The following is a 21,793-nucleotide window of genomic DNA, read 5'->3' on the forward strand; positions in this document are numbered from 1 at the left end:
GCACAGCACTGGAAACCATGGCTGGATCTCTAGACACGGTGAAGAAGCGTTTCAGGAAAAAGGCGTTGTAAACTTTATATGAGAAAACCGCGTTGGCAAAAACAGATCTCCACAGCGCCATCTTGGTGTCGCCGTGTGTTACAATGCATATACAACACATAAAATGCTCTTTCTTTACCAGTCTACAGCTGAGTAGGTAACACGTCAAAGAAGAGATTCAGTTAAATGCGTTGTAAGTTTCCTACAGGGGAATCCCGTTGGTGAAAGACAGGGCTCCACATTGCCATCTGGTGTCACAGCGTTATAACGCAGATAAAGCGCTTTATCTTTACCAATGTAGCTGAGTTAGTGCATGTTTACTACCTTGAGCAATATATATATGTGTGTGTGTGTGTGTGTGTGTGTGTGTTTTGATTAACAAAATTAAAATAAACACATATACCTTTTAAAAAATATTTGAACACACACTACAAAATGCACATTTTCAATTTTTTTAAAGGTATATATGTTTATTTTAATTTTGTTAATTAAAAAACCAAAACCTGGGAGTGCAACCCCATTATTAGCCGCAGCTCCCAGTGATTGCTAGGAAGGGTTCGCCGCCACCTGTGCTACTAGAAAGGCCCCCAAATTAACCCCCGCTACGCAGCGCAGTCCTGCGGGGCGATGTAGCAGCATGCGGCAGGCGTTTGATCTCAGTGGGGCCTAACGCCCAGGCAAGTGGGCGCAAGATCGTAGCCTTATTTGTGCCTGTTTACTCAGAAGTAAACCCTGCCGCGTTCCATCCGGCTCGCAACCCACCCCCAGCCAATAAGCGCCCCCCCCCCGCCCGCCCGCGCGCACAGAACCCTCGCAAAGTGATTTACTGCCCGTCAAGGAGGCTCGAACCTTTGACGGACAGCTTCGCGAAAGGGCACGCGGGGACTGGATGTTCAAGAGCCTTTGTTCCTCCCTCCGTCCGTCCCGCGGGCGGCGATTGGGTTAGCAGGATCCCCGGCGGAGCCTATAAAAAAAGCCGCGCGCGGGCGGTGGGGTGAGGTGAAACGGCGTTTAGCGTGGTGCTCCGCCCACCTGTGGCTTTTTGCGAGCTGGGTGGTTTGCTCTGTTCAGGTGCAAGGGTGGGGGAAGGGAGGCGAGGCAGAGAAAAAGGCGGGAAAATGTTTTTTTGAGGGAAGGGGCCCTTTGGAGAGAAGGGGGGTGTCTCCACTTTATTTTTCTTGGGTGTGTTTCCCTCAAAGTCAACTCGCCCTTGAGTTCCCCAGAAGAGAAGTTGATCGTTCCTCCTCTTTTTGGCATTTTAGTTCCCCCCGAGGGCACATGCCGCACACCCCCTCAAGCGAGCTTCCTTACAGGGTTGTCTGTAAAATAAGCCGCGAAATTAAACCATGGAAGCTCATGTTGGTTTAGAGTGGGAAGGAAATCCATTACAGAGGCCATATATGTCTGGTTTTCTTTGTTTTCAATTGGGGGCAAACTTAAAAGGTCCACAAACTGAGACCAAAAGCTTTAATTTCTTGGCATTTTGTCTTTGGGCAGGAGGTTGAGCTAAAGGAAGGATTTGGGTGGGGAGAGGAAAATGGAGGTAGTGAAGGAGCTGCTCCCCCTCATCCCAATCTGCAGTTCAAAATGTGTAATATAATTGTGTGTAGCAGGATGGTGTATTCCCATAGGAAGCTGTGTTAGTCTCTTGCTGCAAAAACAGTAGATAGGCTTGTAGTATCTTGAAGGCCTAACCATTTTTAATGGTTTGCGGACTAGAGTCTGCTTGAATTTTGTAACATTTGGAAATGCTAGATACGTGTTTGTGTACAGTGTGTGTATTGCTCTGAACTATTTACTATTCCTTTGATTCCCCCAGTTTTTAATCACAATATATTTATATTTTAACGAGTTCAGCAAAATCATTGCTTCCCTACTAATAGACTTTGCCACCCATTTAATTTTGGGTGGCACACCTTTTTAAATTTTAAGCCCATTACTTACATTTGTGGCTGATTCAAAGCTTACAAGAATGAAGTGCTTCACTGTGTTTCAAATCAGTAGGTTACATGTACCAATACTTGACCCATCAGAAATTGGGGCTCTATCATTTTCTTCGGCACCAATGTATGCTACCTGTTTTTTTATTGGTAGGTCTTGTTTGCTCCTCTTAAGAAAGTACTTGGGGAAACTCCAATCACCTGTGTGACAGACTTCAGTGAAAGAACATAACAATGGTAATCTGGAAGGATTTTGATTTTTGTTTTGCAATATTGCCTTTCTTTTTCTCTCTCTCCACTTACCCCATCTTCAAATGGAAAGAAAATGTGATGAAAGTGGTTGAAATCTGGGTTTCCCTGCCAATAATAGTCCCAATGGAGTTCAATAATTTGTTGGTCACACATTTTTTAGAAGTGGTGCTATTTCTCTCCCTGCCATTGGCAATATGGCTTGTTTATCACTCCCACGAAGTGGGGGGTAATTGATGGATAAGAAGTAATTCTAGCAGGATAGCCATGCCAGTCTGTTACAGCTAAAGAAAGCCTTCAAGCCCCTTAAAAACATAATAAACAGTGTGTGTCATGCAGGAAGTCTGGTAGCCTGGGGGCAAAAGTCCTGCAGCACCTATAGGTGTTACTAAAAAGTTTGGTGCAGTCAGAGATTAAATCCTGAGCTTCTTCTCTTCCTTAATTACTTGTAAATCTGGAGTGCCCTTCCAGAAACATTTGGTGGTAGTAGCAACAGGAGTACCTCTGAGTATGTATGAAATACACTTTAGGCAACTAGGTAACTGTCATTATCCTCCGGATCTATAACCTGTGCACTCAGTTGGACACAGTGGCTTCTATGTATGCCTGTGGCCCAGCAGCACTACTGCTGCCAACTTCAAAATGTTGCCTGGTCCAGTGCAGTGAGGTACGTTAGATAATGGCTAGGTACATCGTTGGATTTTGCTTCCTCCAGTTTGACGGAGCTGGACCAGATAGGGTTGGTTTACTAATCACTACTCTCAATATCAAAGTGGTGTTGAGTCCTTGAATCCCTGTATTCATAATAAATTCCAGAAATGAGTGCGTATGTTGGCCCACTAGCTGGGGCTCAGGTTAAACCTCTGGGTATGTGGGTGATATAAGCAGGAATGTTACTTTAGACAGAATAGAGTGTGGCTGGCAGCAGTTGCTTCTGCCCTGTGCTGCAGACCATGGCTGAGCACAAAGCACATGGCTTCTTCCAAAGAACCCTAGTTTACCCCTGTACAGAGCTACAATTCCTAGTGCCCATGTCACATGTATGGTCTAAACCAGTGTTTCCCAACCTTGTGCCTCCAGTTGTTTTTGGACTACAATTCCCATCATCTCTTGCCACTGGTCTTGCTAGTCAGGGATGATGGGAGTTGTAGTTCAAAAACAGCTGGAGGCACAAGGCTGGGAAACACTGGTCTAAACTCCAGGAGTGATAAAAACAGGGCTCAAATACTGTAAATTGTTTTGGGATGCAGTTTTGGGAAATATTTACATTGAAATAAAAAAAAATACAGCCTATTCTGTGATACAACCTGCTAGTATCTCAGGGAATTAGCCACTGTGTTTTAATGACTTCAGTCTTCCTAGTGCTTGCTTGTATGTATATTCTCAGCCCAAAGCATTGGGGAGACAGCTTAAATGGGAACACATGTCCTCTTCAGCCTCTGGTTTTTCCAGTTCCCTTGAACTATTTGCAAGCTTTTAACAGGAATTTACGACTTGTATAACGTTTATACAGAAAAGGGTGTGTGACATCCCATCTGGGAAGATTTTCAGTCCTCGTGCCTATTATAAGAATTCTAAGGTCTCAAATATAAAATAAATGTTCATAAATGTACAAAGCAAACACATACATAAGTATAAATAGTACAGGAGAGCAATCCTGAAGCCATCGCTCTCCCAAATTGACCTTAAATATATCCCCTGCAGTAAGGGAGGCAAGTGGGGGAAAGCCTTCCCATTATCTTTTTGCTTACAAATCCTGTCTTAAGGATGTATTTATGTATGAATAGGGTGAGCCTGTGACCTGGATTCAGGAACTAAAGTATTTACCATCACAAAAGAATGGCCAGGCTGCCCAGGTAATGCAATCAGTGACCATTATCAGGTATCTTGGCAGACAGCCTCCTTCTCTGATGTATGTATGATGTTTTGTGGGCTTGGTCTTGGGCTACAGGGTGGGCAATTTCAAAAGTCTATATAAGGGCTTGCACACCATTGTTCTGGGTTCGCCTCCTTCCTGCGTGTGGTGAGTGGGGGACCCTGTTGCAACAGTTCATTTCTTTGCAGTAACGATCAGGCTTTGCTTCTCAATATACCCTGGTTGGCCTCTGTTATTTTATCCTACCGAGACGGAACCCACTTAAGGACTCTGTACGGGCTCCAGAATACCCCATAAGGGAAAGGAAGCTGTTTTTTTCTTATAGCATGTCCTATAATGCATAATTGTCCCAGATTCTTAGTGGAGGGAAGATAGCATTTTATGTTCATTGGTAACTTGGAATCTAAACTATTTCCTCCCCAGAAAGGTTATTTTTGAGCCTCTGTTGTTCCAATTTGAGAAGAAAAATGCGGGACAACCAGAGCACTTGTGTCCCTCCTGAGGTCACCACAGGGGTGAAGCCAGGGAGCACAAGACGACGACAGCGCGTCACACATGGTGTTGGGGTACTCAGCAGTGATGCACAGGGGCCTGAGAGAGAGAATACCACAGCAGCCTTGAAAACTTCACAGCAACCACCTTTGCTTCTACACAGAGAAGAACAAGAGGCCTTCTTCAATCTCCTGGGTGAGTTACCTGACCCCACAGTCCTGTACAGAGATTGGCAACTTGCAGACTTTCTCGTCCCTAGCAGCTCTGCCAACTTTTAAATGGGTATAGTAAAAATCTTGCCCAGTTCTTAGTCAATAGCCTGATTTGCAGACAATGCTAAGTCATTACTTGTTTAGGCAAAATGGTGTGCGTTTGACTGTCTCTCAGCAGGCTAACCATGGACTCTTCCAGGTGAGCTGCTGCTTGGACATGCATACCAATTTATTTGCACAAAGCTTTTACAATGAGGTTAAATTCTATCTACTCTTTACGGAACATGCATCCTGATTTGCTTGTGTTTATACATCTTGTTAATTATTTGCTTGCCTCAATATGTTTCTCTCTCACTTTCCTAACTGCAAAAAAACCATTCTCTTTTTAAAAGTGGATTTGTTGTACTAGGGTAATGGAGTTCTTTAGTCCACTTTAATTGTGTAAACCTAACATTTCTGGGTATTCCCTTGAAAATCCCTTACACAAAATACTGGAAGTCTGGAGGCACCCCATAGTTTGTCTTCTGGTATCACACTGTGCTGAGAAACCCTGGTTGTTTTAACTTTGGTTTGGTATTATGTCTGAAACAGATGTTATCCCACCCCAAGCTACAAAGATGAAAGGCCAGGGCAGATGGAAAACAAAAAAAAGCATTGGAGAATCAGTTTGCAGCATGCTTATCTGTGCAAGAGAGGTCATGGTTTGTTCAACAAACCATGCTTAAACAAAACCATAGCTTTCTGTTAATGTGCAAATGCAGCCAATAGGGAAAATACCATCAGCTTTCCCCCAAAACTTCCCAAAGACTCCTACAAATTGTACTGTACATGAGCTTCATTAGATACTTCTCGCCCTTTGATTCAGTTCTCAGCAAGATGAAAACTGTCTACTTTTAGTCTATAATGTAGTTAAGCTTGGAAAGTGGATTGCTCAGAATGGCTGCTTGGTTGAATGTAACAAACAGTGCTTCTCAGGTACCATAAATATACATTGAAGCTGCATGAGGCAGTTGGTTATAAAAGCTTTAGATGGCCCACAAATAATGGTATGGATTAAAACATATTTTGCTTTCTTTTCTCATCAGAGGATAGTTTGATACAAGAATTCCTTTCAATGGATACATGCTACAGGATCTCAGATAAGGTAGGTCCCCCCCCCAAGTCCTCCACCCTACACTTTCAGTATTACACCATGGCATTCAAATTTTTAATTATATGAATGCTGAAGCAAAGAGGGAAATTTCACGACAACATTTCTGGTTTGCTTCTTTCAGTGAGAGTGCTGGAGGGGAGCAATCAATGCAGTTACTAGAAGAACACTGTTAAGTTAATAGCATTTTTGTAGTAATTGCTTTATTTACATATATTCAAGCAGGAGTGTAGTGGAAGTAAATGAGCTGCCATATAGCAGGCAGCAGATCTACTCACCTCTGAAACAAATATTCATGGCTTGCATCCCAGTTTCCACCAAAAGCAACTCTCATATCTCATACTTTTTAACATGCATATTAACCCATTGGGAACAGTGATTTGGGAGGCAAGGCATCATCTGTATGCTGATGCTCAGCTCTGTCTGTCTTTGTACTGTCTGAATTTGGAGAAGCTGTACAGGTAACTTAATCAGTGTCTTGAGACAGTGACAGGCTGGATGAAGACCAGTAAACTGAAGCTGAATTCCCAAAATTTTTGAGGTGATTGGTGCTTCCCAGGTCCAGAAAATAGGTGAGAAGGCTACTCTGAACGGGCTTGCAGTTCCCCCAGATACATTGGGTGCATAGTCTGCACGTACTCCTTGACGCTACAATTTCTAGAGACTCAAGTGGCTTTGGTGGTGGGTTGCTACAGCTGTTCCTGGATAGAGAGAGCCTAGCCACAGGTGTCCATGCCCCAATAACCTCCCATTTAGTCCTGTACATGGGGATGCCTGTAAAAACAATTCAGAGATTGCACCTAGTGAGAATTGCAGACCCTAAGGTATTGGCTAGTGCAGCTGTGCAATACTGGTCCTTAAAAATTCGCACTGGCTGCCCATTGACTACTGAACCTAAGTCAAGCTGCTGGCTTTGACGTACAAAGATTTAAATGGCTTTGGGCCCAGCTGTTTGAAGGAGCACACCTGCTTACTATTTGAGGCCCACCACAGATTTTCTTGTGCTTGTACCATTGCCAAACATAATTTGGGGTTTCAGAATAGAGCCTTCGTTGGGGTAGTGCCCTGGGTGCAGAACAGCCTCCCTCAACCCCAAAGTCATGCAAGTGTCATCACTATTTAATTTTTGCTGCCAGCAGAAGACACATCTTTTCCGTATGACTTACACATTAGTAGTAGTAGTAACCATTTTAATGGTGTGACAGATGGAACAATTTACATGTTTAATTGTAGACTGTAATGGTAGTTTTTTTGTTTTGTTTTTTTAATCTGATTAGCTTATCTGTGTTTTAGTACCCTGTCATCTACCCTGATATTGTTTTGATGCTAAAGGGTGGGATATAGGAATTCAATAAATAAATATAATCCATTTTCAAAACTGCCCGCTTCACTATCTGTAGCCTCCCTGCCCCGCCCCGCCCCGCCCCCCAAAAACCTGGTGTCTCCAGGTGTTTTCAACTGCAATTCCTATTAGCACCAACCAATCATGGCAAGCTGGGGCTGATGGAAGTTGTTGTCAAAAGCATCTAGTGGATACCAGGTTGTGGGAGACTGTATAAAGAACTGCTTTTTAACTCAGGAGTTAAATTTCATTCAGACAGTATCACAGTGATAGGCCCATTTGCAATCAAGATTGGCAAAGTGAAAAAACAACCACCACAAACCTCTGACTGAACTCTGGATAAAACCTTCCTGTGTAGTAACCAACCAACAAAGCAGGGCATAACGTTGATTCTTTGCTTCTTGTTGGAGGAATGTCTTGTAGCTGACTTTTCTACCCTCTTAATGCTTTTGCCTTCCTTTCACATCTCTTAAATTATTATTGTGGTCTACTATAGATTTTATTAAAGCTAAGCTGTTTTATTCAGTATCTTATAGCTATGACTATGATGTACTTCAAACGTGCTGGCCTGCATACGGAGGAATACACACGGACTAATCTCTTCATAGCTCTGTAAGTTTATTTTGGTGCTCTTCTATTAGTTCAGTCATGTGGGGAGGTGACCTGTAATGTTTATTAGGCTAGGAGTTTAGTCCATGTCACCAAATACTCGCTATTCATCATATTTATTAGTGCAGCAGAACAACTCTTACAATGTGGGGGGAAAGGTTACTATATTAGCTCACTGTAAGTTAACAACATGTGAAACTAATTGCGTTTCTCCCAGTCACAATTTAGTTACAGGTGCAGAGGACCCCTGGTTCTAACTGGAAACTGTAACAATGGGGAGAGGGGAGCTAAACTTTCCTCCTCACCCAAATTCCATCAGTACAATTGCAGCAAAAATCACCTGTCCCCAAAGTGCAAATAGGTTTAGAGAAAACTCCTGTTGTAAGCAAGTAGATCTTTTGTTTTTCCTAAAGGTGATGATGGCAGGTGATTTTTTTATTATTATTTGCAAATGAGGTTGTTGAAGAACATGATCAGGGGCAGCCCAATTAGTGTCATGTGCATCTAGGCCCCAAGAATGCAAACTTAACCTGTTATACAGGTGCTAATTGTTGAGGGGCAACTTCAGGGTTCCTCCTACTCTCTTTTCTTGGGCTTCTTTGTGAGTTGAACCAGACAACACTTCAAATAGAGGGCTGTTATTGGTAGAACACATGGCCACCCTTGATGGTGGAGAGGAAAGATATTGGCTACAGTGAGCAACTTTTGACCCCTTAGTTTTTGAAACTTTATTATAAGCTGGAACATAACTTCTCTGATGAACTCCTTCTGCTGCTTGAAGACCATACATTGCTTTCCACTGTCCCCCACACCACTTTTTCCTGATTACAGGTACCTAGCAAATGACATGGAAGAAGACACAGAGGACTACAAATATGAGATCTTCCCCTGGGCACTTGGTGACAACTGGAGGAAGCTTTTCCCACAGTTCCTGAAAATGCGGGATGGCTTTTGGGCCAAAATGAAGTACAGAGCATTTGTTAGCAGACGCTGCTGTGACGAGGTGAGCTGCAGATCGCTTGACTTGCCGTGTTCTTGCCTTTGGTGTGTTAAGATAAATTAAGTTGGGTGCACTAGTGGTGGCAGGGAGAGCAGAATAATCCTCTCATCCTGCTGGGGGAGCTACTGGAATTTGTTTCCTTGGGATGGGGGGGGGGGACAACGATATGGCTGAAGGAAATTCAAAAGTCTCAAGGTTCAGTCCTTGGCATTTCAGGTACGAATGGGAAAGTCTCCTGTATTTTTATTTAATTTAGCAAACTTCTGTACCACTTTTCAAAAACAAAATTCTCCCCAAGGCAGTTCCCATGAAATACAACAAGATTTTAAAACAACTCAGTAAAAGAATCTCATATAATTAAAAGTAACAATCAAACATCAAAATTGCAGCATAATGCATTTACCATGACCTGGTGACATAGGCTGTGTATACACGCTACCTTTAAAGCACATTCAGAGAATGAATTTTCTCCTCATATAATTGTGGGCACTCTAGTTTGCTGAGAATTGTAGCTCCATGGGGGTAAACTACAATGCCCAGACTTTTTTAAAAAGTGCTTTAAAGTTGTAATGGGTATGCAGCTACAATCAGATCCCTAGCTGCAATTAGGCTCTGCAGTTAAGACAAAAAACCAACAACTTGCTAATAAAGTCTGTATAAAACTATCCAGGCATAAGCCGGGCCTAACATTGTATGGAACATTATTCCACAATTGCAGGATGACCACCAAAAAAGCATCAGGCTAATGTCCTTTTCTGGTGATCATGTTAATAGGTCTTCAGAAATGAAGGTATGGGCAGCGGTGTGTGCATGTAGACAATACTTCTAAGCAGTGTTATATTTTTGGAAAAAAGTGGTGCCAGAACTCACCATGAACGCCTCCCTCTTTCTCTTAGAATGGCAATGGTACCCACCTGAGGTGCCGGAACTGAGTTCCAGCGAGTTTCCCCTGGGGAAAAAAGCCCTGCTTGTAAGAACAAAACAGTCAGCGATGACCTCAGCTTTGAGGACTGAATTTGACCCTCCAGGCCACACCCTCTCACTGGCCATACTGAGTTAAATGGACCAGAGATTTGACTCTATGTTATATGGCAGGTTATGTGGCACAAAATGTTCGGTTCTCTTTCCCCAAAGTTTTCCGAATATAGTTCTCTTTTGGGATAATTCAGGCTTCCTTTTTTTCTAGATAATGTTAAAGGAGCCCACACACTGGGTCTGGTCCCGTGAACGAGCCATTCACCACAGTGGGGCGCTGAGGAGTTACCTGAAAAATGAAGAAGACTTATTCCCTAGAGGGCCTGGCGTTACGCCCCCAGTCTGCCTTCTCTGTGTGTTTGATCTGGAAAAAGAAGATGCTGGAATAATGACACCTCTTGCTAGCAGTATTCCTGCCAGTGACTTGCTGCCCTCCACAGCACCGAAGCAGAGTTTGAGTGGCTTCCCTTTGCTGATGACTGACTACAGCATGCAGAGTAAGTACTAACGGTGCCCAACTTTCAGCTTTTGGGAGTCTCTTAATATATGGCATTCATTCCTGCTTGGGAAAGTGTTGTCAAATTGTTCCCCTCTTCCCTTGTGGTTGTGGGGTGCAGTGTGAGATTTGAATCTGAAACAGCAAATATAAGATGCAGTGCAGTGTGAGATTTGAATCTGAAACAGCAAATAGAAAGCCATGAGTCTGATAAGATTACAGAAAGATGGTGCAACTTCCTCTGTTTACAATTTGGGTTTGACAAAAGGCTTGTAGATTTGATACCTTCCAACTGTCCCAGTCCCAAAGGACATGCGTAGTAGCCTTCACCAACACCCATCAACCCCAGCAAGTGCAGGAGTTGTAATCCAAAACACCCAGGCAGGGGGAAGGATGCTTTAAGACACGTTTACCACTGAAAATATATTGGAACAGCTTTTGAGCTGCAGCTGCTCCTGAGCTGGTTTTTCTCATTGGGTGCTAAAGAAAGTTTAACCACACCCCTGTTTTCCCAGACATCCGGGTGCAGGTGTGGCAAAATTCTCCCAACATGTGGTGAGCTGATCACTAGTACCTTCAGTTAAGAGTGAATGCATACCCCACTGTGGCAAGTTGCTGCTTGGTAAATGAGCACCCCAGTTGTGTCCTGTTGGCAAATCTCTCTCCTCTGCCTCCTCCTATTAAAGAACAAGTGTGTTAAACAGTGAAAATATGCACACTTACAGACTTCGTAGATTATTGTCTACTTCCGTTCAGGCCCAACTACCAACTGGGAGTAAGGAAAAAATGTTTCTCTTACGGGTTATCTTGCAACATTCTCACACAGAAGTAATCTGGAATTGCTGATATGCTCAGCACTCTGCTCGGTGTACATCTACTCTGTACAGCACCAGAATTTAGTGTGGATTGGCTGACGTAGTGTTGTTGGGAAGATGGCTGTCCCTTCAAATGGGGATTTAATAACTTTGTGAACCCTTTTAAAGCACTTGATTTATAGCTTGCTTTATTCTGTGGGCTCTGCAGTCTGCCCCTACCCCTGACAGAAGGCTTCTGTCCTTAAGGGATTCATAACTTTCTAATCAGTATTTATAAAATATAACTGCTAAACTCCCAAAGGCATAGTTTCAGTCTGAATCTTTTTTTGGGCAGGCTTACAGGAACCTGTGATGGAGGCAGAAGGAACACCCAAAGACTGCCAATATCTGATAGCGTCCGAAGGCTGAAGACAACCCTCTCTGCAATATTTTTCTCTTTGGAGTGGCATTATTTGGAAGTTCTTATTCTACATCTGCGGTGATCTATTTATTAAGCACTTTATCTTCACGTTCATAAATACACAGCAATGCCCGCTTGTGTATTAAAAAAAGCTATTCAGTATGACTTGTAGTATTATTATTATTATTATTATTATTATTATTAATTTAGATTTATATACCACCCTTCATCTGAAGACCACAGGGCAGTTTACAACATAAAAATACAAAATAAGGACACCAAATACATAACATAACAAAAACCAATAAATCCTCTTCCCAAAAACACATTTAAAAGGCCATAGATTGTTTAATCAGCCAAACATCTGGTTATTGAGGAACATTTTCACCTGGCACCTAAAAATATGTCATGAGGTGTCAGGTGAGCTTCCCTGTGGAGAGAACACAAGAAGAATCTCAGATGATGATCGCATTGTCCAGGTCAGTTCATGTGAGGAGAGGTGGTCCTTGAGGTGCTGGGGTCGTGAGCCATTTAAGTCTTTATATGTCAAAACCAGCACTTTGAATTGGGCCCAGAGTACTTGGGCCAGGATTGGTGTTATGTGCTCAGACCATCTTGCCCTGGTAAGCAACCTTGCCACTGAATTCTGCACCAGCGGAAGTTTCTGAATTGTGTTCAAAGGCAGCCCCACGTATAATGCACTCCAGTAGTTTTAACCTAGAGGTTACCAATGCCAGCTGAGCAAACTTCATAAAGATGTCTGGGAGAAAAGGCTGCAATTTAATTTCTGGAACATTTAATGGCAAGTTTACCAATTGTGAGCCATTAGAAATGACTTTTTGAAGGTTTACATCCTTGTCTTTTACTAGCAAGGAATGGAGTGGTCAAGGGTGACCTACTTAGTTTATTCTTGATGCTCTTTCTACCCCTACCCCCTTTCATGGCTTGACTTAAAGGTACCAGTTCTGCTGAAATACTTTTTATTATAAATATTTGGTTCCCACCCCTTTTTTTAAAAAAAGGTACTGTGTAATTTAACTAGCTATATAGATAGCATGCTACCACAATATATTGAGTAGTGTGAGATTGCAGGGGGTTCCAGACACCTTACCCAGGGTTTGGTTCCCTTGGAACAGGCTTCCTCAAACTCTGCCCTCCAGATGTTTGGATACTACAATTCCCATCATCCCTGACCTTTGGTCCTGCTAGCTAGGGATCATGGGAGTTGTAGGCCAAAAACATCTGGAGGGCCGAGTGAGGAAGCCTGCCTTGACATGAGAAACAGCGGAGACTCTGGTGGTTTTATGATATGATTTATTTACACCTATATACAACCTGAGCCTACAATGGAGGGGCTCATAGCATTAACACCCCAGGAAGGTTTGCTCCCATAGCCACAGCCTTGGATCCTAGCAGAAGCCAGGCATTCTCTCCCTCACAGGCTTTCTGCCTGCCGCTAGCTGCTAGATCGCACACACAACTCTGGCCTTTGCCCTTCTAACCACCAGCCAGTTGAGGGAGGGGGAGCACCTATTTGCTTTCTGGCACAGAGCCACTTCCTTTGTTACCTTAAGGACGCATACTTAGGCCATTGCCTCACCAACAAGCTGCCCTGACTATTCCAGCAATTTAATCTTTGCCAAATCCAGGTATTAGACAGGGGCTCATGGAATACAGCCTAACCACCCTAACTTACAACACATTCTACACTTAGGCTGGTCTGTACCTTTAAAAAAGAGCAGCCCATTAACCTTCCCTAGTTGATAAGATCTAATTCTGTACCATTTTTATAGGGTCCCTTGCCCTCACTTGTCTAGTACGAACTGTATCCCCCCGTTGTCCTGTGTTCACCTTTTAAATTTCTGCCAGCCTCAGAAAACCTGGAAAAAAGAATGACCCAGTAATAACCCAAACCCCATAATTTTTGATCATCTTTGCCACAGATTTGTGTCTTTAAGAGATGGAGTAAGCCTTTCTCTAGCTATCTACATACACATCAGCACATGCTCTGCTATTAGGAACAGCCTTCTGTCCATCTGTGTCTGCCCATCTAGTTCAATGTTGTCTACACTGACTGGCAGTGGCTCTCCAGAGCCCTCCCGCAGGTGTGGGGAACCGTTGCGCCCCCCCCATCTTGCTGAGCTGCAACTCCCACCATCCCTTGCCACTGCCCAAGCCCGTTGGCTTTCACAGATTTTTGATCCTGAGACACCTTGAGGACCAAAGGGTGCCCACACCTTTCTTAACGGGAGATGCTGCAGGGAGTGCACCTGGGACCTTTTGCACGGAACGCACGCGATCCCACTGGTCCAAAACGCCTTCCCCCTAATGGCCAGTGCCTTCAGGACCGTGTCCGCCTGGTTGTTCCTCCAGGTGTTCTGGAACTACGCTCCCTGGTCAAATGGGCTATGCTAGCTGGGGGCTGATGATGGGAGATGGATTCCCCAAACACCCGGAAGAGCCACCTGGTTGGGCTACCCTGAATCTCAGCTGCAGAGAGGAGACGCTCCGGAGTCACCCTAAGAGGGGCGATGCCTTGAGCGCGTCTCTTTGCGCTCCCTTCGGCCCCGCCGTTGCAATGCAGAGAGGATGCAGCGAGGAAGCCGCCGCCGCCCTGTTTTGCTGGAAGCCAAGCGGCTGCAAGGGAGACGAAGAGCAGGCCGGCCCGCTCAAAACTTCCTTCTCAAGCTGGCATGGCCCCTCCTTTCCCCGAATCGGGCCTCCTCCTTCCCCCCATCTCTCCTGCCCGCCTCCAGGCTTCCCTTTGCTGGCGTGTGTGTTTGTGCGTCTTGCTTCACGCTCCTGGCCCTGGGCAAACGCCCATTTTTATGGAAGGAGGAGTTTGGCAGGGAGGAGTCGCTGCTCTGCGAATTGGCAGCGATAGCGGGACTCTGGGCGGGTTGCAGAGGGCGGGGAGGGGGGTGAAGCTACGCTCGCTTGCTTGCCTGCCTGCCTGGGCTTCCCCCGCCACCCCCCGGTTCCTGACTGCGCTTGCAAAAGGTTGCCTTGACGCGGAGCCAGGCCGAGGCAACGATCTAGGCACAGGTAAAATGAAATGAACAGCTTGGGGGAGCTGCAGTGGGCTTGGGAGGGGGCTATTTAAAGTGTGGGCGCTGGAGGCTTGGAAGCAGCTGAGAGCGCGGGTCGGGTGGGGGCGAAGGGGAAGGAGTTGCATTTCTGCTATTATTTAATAAAGCGCCTCCGCCTCTTGCACAACTCCAGCCCTCCTGCGGGACGGAGTTTCCGCCGCCCGGGCGGATCAGGTCCTTTTCTGCACCGCTTCCAATTGACCCGAATTGTTACAGTGGGGGGTGATAAGGAATACAGAGCCCCAGTTTCGTTTCCCCGAAAGGAAGGAGGTGCGTAAGTTTAGCAACCTCTTTGCGCCGCCACCCCAAAGAAGAAGCGCTTAATCACGGCCAAGAGTCTCTGCCAAGGAAACTCTTTTCGGCGAGATCCAGTGGGGAAGACGTTACCTCTGAGCATGTGCAGAGAGGTTTCTTTTCCTCAGAGCCAGACCCTGCAACACATGCAGAATTACAGAGGAGAGATCAGATTCTTACAAATTTCCAACGTGGGTCGAAAAATATATATGCAGCTTAACTTAACACATTCAAAAGGGTGGCAGGACTAGTCTGTTTCCACAGGAACAAGAGTTTTGCAGGCACCAATCTCTTGGCTGTGGCTGAGCTAGGAAATGCTAACCTTGAAAAGAGGGTTAATGGCTATGTTCCAAGCTCCTTTGTCTAAAATGTTTTGGAAATAATTACTGCTATTAAAACCAATAAAACCTGGTGCTGCCTTCAAAAACGGTCCTCCACTGCCATATGTGCTCTTAAGTTACAAAGCCGAGCTTGGTTCTGCATGCAGGGGGGGCCCAGGCTCCCCAGGTTGGGAGCTGCTGCCAGTCAGTGCAGACAGGCTGGAGCTAGATAGACAACTGGCCTGACTCAGTACGAAGCTAGTTTCCTTTTTTGCTTACGGCCAACTCGGTTAGGAAGGTCTGTATTAATTCCCATTGTAGATGGAGCTGAGAGCAGTACAGCAAAGAACAGATAAGGAGATGCTACATTTGGGGCGGGGAGGGGGAGTTAGTTGAGGAAGGTGTCACTCTCAAAGCCTAGCAACAGTTGGAGAAGCACTGCATTCAGGAGTGTGACGAAATTAAGTACTTTCCACACCACATGGAATTACCTTGGAGAATTTACCGGCAGAAGGATGTAACAGTGGCTGCCAGTTGTTTAAAAAAGGTATTACGTAATTCCAGTGGAACTCCCAGTTCCAGAGGCAGTGTTTCTGAACACCAGTCACTGGGGATTGCAAGAGGGGAGAGTTGCTGTAGCCATCAGGTCCTGCTTTCAAGGCTTCCCTTGGGCATCTAACTTCCTGCATTGCAGGCGGTTGGGCTAGATGAGCCTCGGGTCCCTTCCAACTCTACAGTTCTATTCTATGATCTGGTTGGCTGCTCTAAGAACAAGATGCTGGACCCTGAAGGGCCATTGGACTCATCTGGTGTTCTTAGTTGGTGGATGTTGCCATCATGCTTGGCTTGTGGGCTTCTGAGAATCCTCTGGCCACTGTTGGGAACAGGATCTTGGCTTGGGTGGATCTTTGGCAGGGCTCTTCCACCAATAGAAGAGAAGGTTTTTGATGGGAGGTTTATTTTCCCCCTAATATTTACAGGGAGCATGGGTTCCTCACTGGTGTTCAAAATTAGCCAGGCGCAGGCGCATTTTGCACCTGGCTTTCGGCCACTTGTGACCAAGAGAAGATGCCTGGGCACCAGGAGGGCGCCTGACATCTGCACCAACTGGGGATTATTGAATCTGGATTGCTTTCACACACTAATACCCCATTCTGAAGTATTCGATCAGTTACATTTTATCTGCGCAATCGGAATTAATTTCAGGAACCCAAATGCTTTTTCTGTGCAGCAGGAGCAGGAGCCATTAAGACACAGAGGTCAATAGATGGGCCAACACACTGACTCAGTATAAGGAAGCTTCTCTGCCTTCTGCACCAGCAGTCTTCCAGGGAAAGAACTTTCAATTTAAGATCTCCTTTAACCCTCGCCAGGCAGCAACCCTGTAGATAAGCCTGTGATTAGTATTGGGTCTGTTTGTTTGTTTGTTTTGCTGGCCTGGTTTCCATGCTAGCTGTGTAGGAAGGGAAGAGCCTTGACTTTTAACAGCCAGCAGGGAAAGCATTCCCAAGTAAGCTGTTGAAGGAGGGATGGTTGACTCCCTCACTCTTCCACCAGCCAGGCCAAAGGCAAGAGAGCCCCTTTCTCTGCAGCACAATATAGAAACACAGTGGGTTGGCTTCCCTTTCTTGTTGCTACTTTTGGAAGGGGCCGTGGTTAAGTGGAAGAGCACCTGCTTTGCATGCAGAAGGTTCCAGGTTCAATCCTCAGCAGCGGCATCTCTCCTGCCTGCAGCCCCAGAGAGCTGCTGCCAATCAATGTGTAGACCAGGGGTCAGCAAACTTTTTCAGCCGGGGGCCAGTCCACTGCCTCTCAGAACTTGTGGGGGGCCGGACTATATTTGGGGGGGGGGTGAACGAATTCCTATACACACCAGGCAGGTCTCACAAATAACCCACCAATGCATTTTAAAAGGACATACAGTGGTACCTCGCAAGACGAATGCCTCGTAAGACGAAAAACTCACAAGACAAAAGAGTTTTTCGTTTTTTGAGTTGCTTCACAAGACGAATTTCCCTATGGGCTTGCTTCACAAGACGAAAACGTCTTGCAAGTTTGTTTCCTTTGTCTTGCAAGTTTGTTTCCTTTTTCTTAAAACCGTGCATTCAGGGGGTGCAGTCGCGACTTGACTTCGAGGAGCAACTCATAGCACGCGGTGTGGTAGCCTTTTGTGAGGTTTTTGAAAACTTTGGTGATTTTTGAAGCTTTTCCAAAATCCGTGCTTCGCAAGACGAAAAAATCACAAGACGAAAAAACTCGCAGAACGAATTAATTTCGTCTTGCGAGGTACCACTGTATTCCATTAGGCCAGACACTATTGTAGATGATAAAAATATAAATTATTTTTTTCCCGAACATCCACTGATGATAGTCATTGTTTGGATGGGGAGGCCCTCGCCTGGGTTTGGTGCTGTGTTGCAGCCTGCTAGGCCTCCTGCTGCCAGCACCTCTTCCGCACTTCGGGGGTGGGATGGGGGCCCTCCTGCCGGTAGCAGAAGCCCAATTGCTGCCACGCCAGCAGCAGGGTGAGCTCTGGAGTCTGGAGTCCCTCAGTCTGGAGCCTTCCCGCCGGTAGCGGAGGCCCGATGACTGGGCAGTCGCTGATCATGCGCAGCCACCGCCTGCCCATTGGCCAGGGCCTCAAACAGCTTTGCAGGCAATTGGCCGTGACTAGCGCCCACCTTTGCTCACAGGAGGGAGGGAGGAGGCGCCACCGCAATGTGTGAGAGGGAGATGGGGGGGGAATGGCGGCGCAGGGAAAAAAATGGCGGCCATAAAAACAAACAAACAAAAACCCACGCCGTTTGCGGGCTGGATCTTGAAGGCAACTGAGCTGGATCCAGCCCACAGGCCGTAGTTTGCCGACCCCTGGTGTAGACAGTATTGAGCTAGACAGACCCCATGGATCTCACTTGGCATAAGGCAGTGTTTGAATGCTGCAGAGCGTGATACTCTGGGTCGTGGGTTCGAGCACCACATTGGGCAAAAGATTCCTGCATTGCAGGGGGTTGGACTGGATGACCCTCGTGGTCCCATTCAGCTATAAAATTGTACAGTTCTATGATAATAAGAGGAAATGCAGGAGATTGTTGTAGCAGGTGGGAAAAGTAGACCAGGATCTTTCACCTTGCATAGTGGTGTAGAAGATGGAACTTCTGCTGACAGAGCCTTTTTTAGGCGATAGTGGGATGTGCAATTGAGATGGGCAGGCCGAATGAGGATTTGAACCCCGATCTTCTTTCTCCTGGTCACATGAGGTTTTGAACAATGCCTTTCTTCACTCCATCTTACTAGCAAGTCTTAGTGGCCCTCTTGTAGCCAGAAGGCTCAGCCGTGGAACTTACAAAGCAGGCAAATGGGAAGGAAGGGCCATAGGTAGCTCAGTTGGTAGAGCATGAGACTCTTAATCTCCAGGTCGTGGGTTCGAGCCCCACCTTGGGCAAAAGATTCCTGTATTGCAGGGGGTTTGGAGTGGATGACCCTCGGGGTCCCTTCCAACTCTACAATTCTGTGATTCTAAGAACTCAGTGGCAAAGCATCCAGGAGGCCCCTTGTTCAATCCCCAGGCATGACTAGTGGTGCCCTCTGTCTGAAACCCTGGAGAGCTGCTGCTGCTGCTGCTGCCAGTGTGTGTAGACAACACTCAACTAGATGCACCAAGTAGTGCAAGGCAGCTTTCTGAATATGGAAGAATGACTCTTCTGGGCCCTCATAAAGGCAGTATTTTGCCTCCAGCATAGCAACGCTAGAAAGAGTATGAAATTTTCCCGCTTGTAGCGGGAGAGTCTCGCCCTTCGTTTGTGTCTCCTGTTCTGTTGTCAGGTTTTTGATGGTGAGAGAGAGAAAGTGAGAACTGTATCAACTCTCAAAGAAGGAGGAAACTTAGTAGGCTCTAAACAATTGAATTATATTATCAAGCTCCTTTCCTCTGTTGCTTACCACCACAGAGTACATTGAACTTGTTCCCCTGTGAAAAAATAGCAGAATGCGTGTTGTGGTCATTTTATGGTGTCATTGTTTGGAAAAAAAAAACATGTTTGCCTCTTTTCCTGAGTATCCACAGCGGTTTTTCTTTCTGCTCACAGATGACTGAGCAGGGTGGGAGGAATTATCAAGGACTTGGGTAGATGCAGAAACTTCTTGTGGACTTACTCGCAACGCTTACTCTTCTTGAACTCTGACATTTGTTGCAATGACTTACAAAAGGCAAAGAATCTTTGTTTCTGTTCAGCTTTGGTACAGCTTTGTAGCAAACTGCCCTGTTTCCATCTCTCTCTCTCTCTCTCTCTCTCTCTCTCTCTCTCTCTCTCTCTCCCTTCCTCACCCCACTTTGGTGGTTCTTAATTTCATTCAGATAGTTTCATACTATAGAGCTCTACCTCCAGTTGTCAGAAGCACTATGCCTCTGAAGAATAGCTGGTGGGCACTGCAGGTGAGGGAGCTGCTGTTGCGTTGAGGTTCTGTTTGCAGGATTTCAATGAGCATCTGGGCCTTAGGCTTGACCTGACGGAGCTCTTTTGATGTTAACCCACACAGCTGAAGGCCCACCATTAGCCTGAACAGCGGCCTTGTCAAGTGTCTGAAGCAAGCAGTCAAAACAAGATTGATCTCCTGGTGGACCACCACAAAGGCCTGTGCTTAGACTGATGCCTTGCAAGTTGGGCAGGCCTCTGCTGTGCTGTGGTTAAGAGTTGTTTGGAAACCAGGAAGAGAAGTTTGCATTAATTATAGTTAAGCATTATATCCGCATCAAGGAAACAGTAGCGTGGTGTTCTGCTTTTCTCAGACCTCGCCAGGAATACGATTCGCTGTTCTGGGCATAGCAGTTTAAGGAGGGTACAATGGTACCTCGGGTTAAGAACTTAATTCATTTTGGAGGTCCGTTCTTAACCTGAAACTGTTCTTAACCTAAGGTAGCTTTAGCTAATGGGGCCTCTCACTGCTGCCACATGATTTCTGTTCTTATCCTGAAGCAAAGTTCTTAACCCAAGGTACTATTTCTGGGTTAGCGGAGTCTGTAACCTGAAGCATCTGTAACCTGAAGCGTCTGTAACCCGAGGTACCACTGTATTGTCAAACTGGAATGTGTCCAGACTGTCACCGACCTTTCATATGTCAACCCCAGTTAGCGTGGCTATAGTCCCATCTGCTCTGGCATCATACAGGTGTGCTGTCTGAGGCTGGTAGGAGCTGTAATCCAAAACATGGGCTTGGCAAAGGCTGGTCCAGAAGAAGGTGGGAAAGATGGTGTGAGGAGGCCAGAGATCAGGTCTGGCAGCACGGGGTTGACAGAGTTGGGTATGCTTTAGCCTGGAGAAGGCACCCTGTAGAGGCAACACATCACCTTCGCCTGTTGCCCTGGCTGAACAAATCCACTTCAGAAACAAAACCAGGACTCTCTGAAGTTAGAAAAGTTCAGCACTTCCCCCCCCTGGGGACACACAGAGGTATGCATACCCCTAAACATTTTGTGAATCTAAGTTTGGCCTCATTGAGGGGCAGTATTTCAATATGAGTAGGAAAATGAGAGTACCCCTAAACATTTTTTTAAAGAAAAAAAGCACTGGAAAAGTTTATGAGGAACTGAAAAATGTGGGATTTGTGGGTACCTGTCTTTCTCGAGAGACAATAGAGTGCACCACCAGGGGTGAAGTTAAACCACTACATTAGCAGCAATGAAGCAGCCTTCAAAATTTTGCCAAGCGCATTTTGCACCTGGCTTTGGGCCGCTTGCAACACATCCTGTAGAATTCTATCTGATCTGCACAATCTGAATGAATTTCAGGAATTCAAAGTCTTGCAGTTTTTGGTGTCTGCTGGAAAAATGGGCAGTGATGGAGCAGCGGGATCTCTCTAGGCTAGGAGAATATTCTGTCATCGTTGTGTCAGAGTGAGGGTGTCAGAGGCCCTTGTTGCCACCAATCCTTTGCCTGAGGGGAAAAACGACTCAAAGGGCCTTCAGAGGTGAGCAATCTTCTTGAGCCACTGAAACACAGCCTCAGGCTAACCTTGGATGTCATCAAGGCACAATGAACCCAGTGAACCACGGTTATATCTACCCCAGGCCAGGCTTAAGAAGGAGGTTTCCAGTTTAGTAGGGGGGAAATTAACAAGCTTTTTTCTTCCCGGTAATCTGTTGGTAGTAATGTATATAAAGCCATGCATAATCTTATTTATGGGGAAATGGAGAGGATCTCTTTCCATATGTCTCTAGGCTTAAAGCAAATGAGGGCAAGTTTGCATTTTGTCTTGATGGTGGTTAGAAACAAGGCCTGGATATGAATAGTGATATCTGGATAATTTGTGTGAAAATTATATATATATATATATACACACACACACACACACACACACACACACACACACACACACACACTACCCTTCATCCAAACATAACAGGATGGTTTACAATATAAAAATACATACCATATTTTTTTAAAAAACAAACAAACTCTCCCATTGGTGCCAATATGAGCTCCCCCCAGAAGCTGCAGG

General features: G+C 45.6%; 2 protein-coding genes across 6 annotated transcripts in view; both read left to right on the forward strand.

The window, feature by feature from the left end:
- The first annotated feature begins 1,019 nt into the window (after nt 1-1,019).
- On the forward strand, nt 1,020-11,757 carry LOC309330797 (speedy protein 1-A-like). Of its 5 annotated transcripts, none has more exons than XM_081842655.1 (8): nt 1,020-1,110; nt 2,134-2,216; nt 4,528-4,791; nt 5,894-5,952; nt 7,827-7,912; nt 8,741-8,912; nt 10,096-10,381; nt 11,530-11,757. In XM_081842655.1, exons 3-8 carry the CDS (start codon nt 4,572-4,574, stop codon nt 11,601-11,603), a joined length of 897 nt encoding a protein of 298 aa, XP_081698781.1. In that variant the 5' UTR covers nt 1,020-1,110; nt 2,134-2,216; nt 4,528-4,571; the 3' UTR covers nt 11,604-11,757. The 5 variants fall into 5 exon arrangements, with proteins under 5 accessions (XP_081698781.1, XP_081698785.1, XP_081698782.1 ...); XM_081842659.1 differs by having other exon boundaries at nt 4,532-4,791; XM_081842656.1 differs by lacking the exon at nt 1,020-1,110 and adding an exon at nt 1,177-1,353.
- A 2,821-nt stretch (nt 11,758-14,578) lies between these two features.
- Nucleotides 14,579-21,793, forward strand: part of CAPN1 (calpain 1) — a 45,417-nt gene continuing 38,202 nt past the window's right edge. Inside the window, exon 1 of the mRNA XM_081842927.1 lies at nt 14,579-14,640. The gene's annotated coding sequence lies outside the window, so the exon portion shown is untranslated. The remainder of the gene's footprint in view (nt 14,641-21,793) is intronic.

The sequence above is a fragment of the Podarcis erhardii genome, assembly GCF_964252035.2.
Source record: "Podarcis erhardii genome assembly, chromosome: 15".
NCBI lineage: Eukaryota > Metazoa > Chordata > Lepidosauria > Squamata > Lacertidae > Podarcis > Podarcis erhardii.

What these genes read in the sequence shown, in the direction of transcription:
- LOC309330797 (XM_081842655.1), top strand. Translation starts at nt 4,572, where the DNA reads ATGCGGGACAACCAGAGCACTTGTGTCCCTCCTGAGGTCACCACAGGG. An exon ending in ACTAATCTCTTCATAGCTCT is followed by an intron (nt 7,913 to 8,740) that starts GTAAGTTTATTT and finishes TCCTGATTACAG; the next exon opens with GTACCTAGCAAATGACATGG. An exon ending in GCAGACGCTGCTGTGACGAG is followed by an intron (nt 8,913 to 10,095) that starts GTGAGCTGCAGA and finishes CTTTTTTTCTAG; the next exon opens with ATAATGTTAAAGGAGCCCAC.